Raw genomic sequence first — 6,381 nt, 5'->3', positions numbered from 1 at the left:
AAGGGGTTGAAAGGGTTTAGCAGCATCCAGCTGAAGTACACATGTTGTTTATTTCCTCAACAATAACAGATAATAGAAACAAGATTCATATGGAACTTGTTAGATCAATATTTTGGGTGTAACTAAACTGAATTCAAAGTGTGCAACGATTTCATGAAAAACACAACACACTTTAATTAGACTTAGACTGTAACTGTAAATCCACAAGGGAAATTACACAGTAGTTCACACGTCACGTTATATTAGTAACAAAAAGTAAAAAGTACAAAAGATAATAATAAATTCTAAATAAGTAGCAATAATAATAGCAAGAAACTGGTGTTAAATAAAATATAATTATATAAATGTATATGTACAAGTAAAAATAAAATAGAGTAATAAAAATATCTCAGTTACAAGGTTGTGAGAAAAACTGTAAATAGCCTGATTTAATAAAGCATGGACAGATACTTAATCATAATGAACACATTTATTAAGAATGATATGTGCAAAGATAGCCACGAATACTACAGCAAAGCCAAAGTAGTGCATTGTAATCTGCAGCAGTGAGAGAGATAAGAGTTTCCACAGCACATTTACATGAGGGAGCTGCCTGTGCATGTGTTACAGGCCCCAATGCTCTCACCTCAACTTCCTCAACCCCTCCAGCACCTGTCACCTCACGACCTCAGGAGATCTCTTCTTAAAATATAGCCTCTGAGATGATATATAAAAATAAATACTATGGGAGATCCAGATGTGTGGGAAGGAAAAACTCTGGTCTCGTAGGGCAAGTTCATGGGGTTGTATCCAGGACAACAGCTCTGCCTGCTCTTGGGCTGAGCCTGGGAATGATGAAATACTGGACAGAGTGTATGCGTATTTTTAAACTATAATCTATTCACATTATGCTTGTTTTGACTTTTCCCATTGATGTTGAACATTACTGAGGGGTGACTTTTTCCAGTATAGTTGTACCATTTATTTTAATAAGAAGCATGAAACTCTACACTCATTTTAAACCTGAACTCTTATAATATAATACATTTTTCTGCTAGATTTATTTATTTAAAGGTACTATGTTATGCACAGTTGATTAATGTGAGCTTTAAGCCATGTTATAATGTTGTTACCTCATCATAAACATACCTGGAGTTGTGTTTTGTTTCATTCACACATTTTTGAGTCTATCTCCAAAGCTCAAAATGCTCTGTTCCACCTTGTGATGTCATGAAGTTGTAGTTTTCAAATTAATAGCTACTTTTGATCCAAATGATCAAAATGATTCTAGAGAAGGTCTATGGAGTTTTGAAACACTGTGGAGTACTTCCTGTATTACCACACGACATCACAAGGTGTTTTCTGTTTGAGAGAAGAACTCTGCTTAAATATGCAGTTTTGTGTGTTAAACATGTGTGAATGAAACAAAATGTAACTCCAGGTATGTTTGTGATGAGCAAACAGCATTATACCATAGATCAGAATATAGTGTAATAGACAAAATCTTCACAGCCCCCTTTTCAAATACTTGGGAAGGTTGAGTGAAAACCACATTATAGAAGTGTATGTGTAATTGTGTTTTTCCCCAATGTGTTTTAGCTGATCATTAAAAGAATAACTGTCTTTTCTGATTTATTTTAACAGTAATAACAGCAAAGATAAGTCTGACGTTACTGAGACTGTTCGTTAACCCACTCACCTTTGTCCTGAAGCCACCCACAGGTTTGCCACAGGAAGTACCAGATTGTGATAACAGAATGACGTCAAAATAACAAAAATAAACACAGACAAAAGTCTGTTAGTCCCATAGACCAGGGATCTCCAACCTTTTGCATCCAGTGAGCTACCTTTACAAAATGAAAATGCCGGAGAGCCACTCATTTTATCGGTTGCAAGAATTTTAGTTGATATAAGACGGCAAGCCTTAGTGTTCTACAGTTAGGTGCCTATAAAACCTAAAACCATTATCTATTTATTAGAGCATAAAGTTCAAAATAACACATTTACAATGATAATCAATCAAATCTGAGTTATTCAGTACAATACATAGACTGCAGAAATTCCTTGGAGAGCTACTTGGAAGGGGGTGGAGAGCTACTGGTAGCTCGCGAGCTACAGGTTGGAGACCCCTGCCATAGACTGTAAATATAAATGAACATAGCTAACCCGCTAGCCGCTGTGTTTCAAATAGGAAGTGAGCATCTTCTGGCTCCACTGACTCTGGCTCCAATTTACATAAAAAAAATGTTACCCCTCTCTCTGTAACTGCTGCACTGAGCCTCATCATTTTGGTCTTAAAATGTTCATATTATCCACTCTACGTGATTTTAGTATTATTTAGCTATTTTGTCAGTTAATAAATTCCTATTCCTATATGGAACTCTGCTCCAAACTCGCTCCTATAATTGCTAGCCTCATGAGCTTCATTTGCCTGGAGCCAAATGCTATGGGTGACGTCACACTCCCTTAGTCCACTTCTTTATACAGTTCCTGGCAAAGCAATACAACCACTACTTTTTTCCTTTTAACAATTGTTTCGCTTTATCCAGATTGCATTTTACTCCATGGCTTTTAAATATAATAATAACAAGTTCTTATATGCGCCCACCATCCTAATACTATTCAAAGAATTCCAGGAGGGACCTTGGTCAACATTGTTTAATTTCAGTGGGCAGATATATGGCAAAAAGGCCCCATATAAGTTTGTAAATTGTTTGCAATTCAAATGAATGAGCCTGTCTTTGCTGCACCTAATTCTTTTATTCAAATTGTGAATTCTTTGGTAACAATGTCAGCCTGCATGAGTCTATGTGGCTATGCACATGTGAAGAATATAAGCTTTTAAAGTACCTGCATGTTAAACTTGCTAACTGTTATTCACTGAGTATGCAGTAGTATAGGAATGGTATGTTCTATGTGCCACAAGAAGGCAGAAGTTCGCCATGTTACTAGGTCATAAACAGCACTTATCTAAGTCACACTGACCTATAAATCTCATAGAGACACCAGTCCCAGCATCTCCAATTCCATCTCCCATTGTAAGAGCATTATTTCTGGCAGATCAGATTCTGCTGCCTCTGGTTTCAAGCCCACTGTTTTATGTAGAAGATGGCTTTCAAATGTCTGTGTTCTAACCAAACCTGTACAGCAACAACAAAGATATTTGAGAGGGATACCAGAGACAAGTCCTATGTAGGCTGTCATCATAATTACATAGGTGAACTGTCATAGTATACTAGCTTTACCTAACATAGAGTTATTTGTATGAAGTAGTTATTTGTTTAGCCTTCTTGGATTGTTCAAACCATCACCAGTTTATCCAACACCCGTAGGTCCACAATTTGGGAAACAGACTTAAACCACTAGTTTTGACAGACCTATGAGCTTCTTTGAATGATCTATTACACAACTATAGACCACTATAGACAGTGGTTCGTCAGCAGCAGAGCAGGAGCAGCCTCTCTCTCATTGGCTACTGGGGACACGTCAGCAGTCAATAAGTGAAACTCTGATATGTTACAGTCTTCCTCCTCTTCCGTGTGCGTGCGTTTTGACACTTTACAACTACTTTGGTAAGTCAGAGAAAGCAAAAACTTTGTACTTCAGCTTTATAACTTTACAATATAACCAAAGCTAAGTCCGACGCATATTAATCTAGGCGATTTGTCCTGTTAACTTCACAGGTGGCCAAGGGAAACAGCTGGAGTGATTTTGGGCCACTTTTCGGAACGGCACTCGGCGCTGTCCGGGGAGGCAGCCTTTACAAAGCGCCCTGACACTTTGGTCACGCGCAGTTGTATTGCCCTTTAGTTTTACGCACGAGCGGCGATGTAGCGGACGAGCTTGAAGCGAGGGCTGGCGCGGTAGAGGAGACTAGAGCCTGGACTGGACAGTCGTGTGAAGGTCGCTTTACTCGGTGAAGATGAGGTTCCGGTTGCTCAAGAAGAATCTTTTCGCGCTTTTGGGAGTTTCTTTAGTGATCGTCACTCTCCTGATCTCTACGCGCGTGTTGATGGTTACTGAAAATGACACTACGGAGACCAACAGCGTCGCACAGACCTTTGGGTCTGGTGACCCTGTGAAGTTTAACTATAACTCAGTACCAGATTTGACCAACTCTGTTTATAACGCCAACTACAGGCAGTACATCCTGAACGCAGAGCGCTTCCCCGGAGAGCCGCAGCTGGTTCTGGTGGTGCAAGTCCACAATAGACCCGAGTACCTCAAACTGCTCATAGAGTCATTGCAGAAGGCTGCAGAGGTGCACAGCTTCCTCCTTATCTTTAGCCATGACTATTTTTCAGAGGAAATAAACTCTATTGTGCAAGGCATTACTTTTTGCAAAGTACTGCAAATCTATTTCCCCTTCAGCACACAGCTCTATCCAAATGAGTTTCCTGGACAGGATCCACAGGACTGTCCCCGAGACATTTCCAAGGACAAAGCTGTGGCAACAGGATGTTTAAACGCACAACACCCAGACTCCTATGGCCACTACAGGGAGGCCTTCATCACACAAACCAAACACCACTGGTGGTGGAAGTTGCACTTTGTGTGGGAGCGCGTGCATGTGATGCAAGGATACAGTGGCTTTGTTGTCTTTTTAGAGGAGGACAACTACCTCTTACCGGACTTTTATCATTTCTATAAATCAGTGATTGAGTTGAGACAGAGGAGCTGCCCAGACTGTGACATGCTTGCCCTGGGGAATCATAATGGTTTTAATGAGTTCACCCAACAGTCCAACAAGGTGATGACCACTGGCTGGATGTCCACCAAACACAACATAGGCATGGGCATCTCCCGGGAGATGTACTACAAACTCATGGGCTGTAATGATGCTTACTGTTCCTATGACGACTATAACTGGGACTGGACCCTGCAGCACCTGTCTGGGACCTGTGTGTCCAAACCCATCAAAGTGCTGGTGGCTCAGGGCTCACGGGTCATGCACACAGGAGACTGTGGGCTGCACCAAAAGGATAACTGCAGACCAGAGTGGGCCATGCAGAGAGTGGAGGAAAGCCTGAAGCTGGCCAAGGATGGGCTGTACCCTGCCTCCCTCACTCTCACCACTGCAGAAGTGCCAGAGCACAAAGCCCACATGAAGAATGGAGGCTGGGGAGATGTTCGGGACCACAGTCTATGTAAAAACTACGCCAAACGCCTATAACTGATGTGCCATCTGAACTAGACCTTTTTAAATATCTTTGCTTTTAAATATCTTTCCATGAACCAGTCTTCCCAAATAGGCCAAATGTACTGTTCATAAAGAAAAAACATTTAATCACCAAAGCTGCACTGTTGCCAAAGACTTGTTTTCTTTTTTGAATTGTCTTTAAGCTCTTTATTGCTGCTCACATCAGGATTATGGCAGTTGTATGAGCCAAACAAATTATTTTGCACAAAAATGAAACCAAATGCAATTATTAGTGCTTAAACATGTCATTGTGGTGCCGTATCCAATCCACTTTATTTACTGTATAGCACATTTTTATAAGCAGACAGTTTCCAATGTGCTGCACACAGATAAAAACATAGTGTGGTATTTTCTAAGTTTGCATTTATTGTAAGTTGGCCTCTTTGTGTATGTGAACCTTTTATTTATCATTGTTTATGGTACCAAGTGTTGAAGTCAAATTTACAACATTTATGACATTGCAAGTTTGACTGTGAAATACCCATACTAATGTTTGCAATGGGGGATGTTTCTGACCATCTTTCTGTTCTGTTTCTTCATCACAACCACTGATCATATCATGCCATTTTGTCCTGCCCAATGTAGCACCCTCTTTAACATTGATTTTTTTCTCCTGATATTGACTTTTGAGAACTAGCAAACCTTTGGAGTCTGCTCAAAGGTCTGCTTCAAATCTACTGACTCACATGTAGTACATTTGGGGTATATATTTGGTTTGTAGTACTATAGCATATTTTATGAGCAGTGATTGACCTATTTTGACTTTAAGTGCCTTAGTAGATTTCAAAACATTTTAAAATAGTTTACATAGCCTAAACACACTGATACCACAGCCAGTAAGTCCACATGCAGTTTTTTTAAAAACTTGACATAGGCAGAAGTAAAATCAGTTAATAGGCTATTTTGTAAATTATGTACAGTAAGAAAATGTAATATCTTTTGTTATCATTACTAAAAATGGTTAGTAAATGTGAACGAGATCTTCCCTCTTTAATTAATTTGGGACATACTGTACTCTGATGTATAATGTTATATGATTGATTATTATTGATTATGTGTTGAAATTGAAATCAGTGACTTTTTTCAACCCAGGTGTCTGGAATCATCACTTGAAATGACCATTATGACTGTTGTTCACATATTATTGTTAAACGGGGAATAAAAGAGATTATATTTTTATTGTGCGTTATATGTTTACATTC

General features: G+C 39.4%; 1 protein-coding gene across 1 annotated transcript; it reads left to right on the top strand.

Annotated features, from left to right (window-relative positions):
- Positions 1-3,423: 3,423 nt before the first annotated feature.
- LOC110159416 (alpha-1,6-mannosyl-glycoprotein 2-beta-N-acetylglucosaminyltransferase) lies at positions 3,424-6,358 on the top strand. The gene is made up of 2 exons (XM_020924004.2): positions 3,424-3,551; positions 3,663-6,358. Exon 2 carries the CDS (start codon positions 3,902-3,904, stop codon positions 5,150-5,152), a length of 1,251 nt encoding a protein of 416 aa, XP_020779663.1. The 5' UTR covers positions 3,424-3,551; positions 3,663-3,901; the 3' UTR covers positions 5,153-6,358.
- Positions 6,359-6,381: the final 23 nt, after the last annotated feature.

Source organism: Boleophthalmus pectinirostris, unplaced genomic scaffold (genome assembly GCF_026225935.1).
Source record: "Boleophthalmus pectinirostris isolate CB_2022bp ecotype Guang Dong unplaced genomic scaffold, ASM2622593v1 HiC_scaffold_13, whole genome shotgun sequence".
NCBI classification, from domain to species: Eukaryota; Metazoa; Chordata; class Actinopteri; order Gobiiformes; family Gobiidae; genus Boleophthalmus; species Boleophthalmus pectinirostris.
Note: the sequence above shows the minus strand (reverse complement) of the source record. Positions and strands in the feature narration are given on the sequence as shown.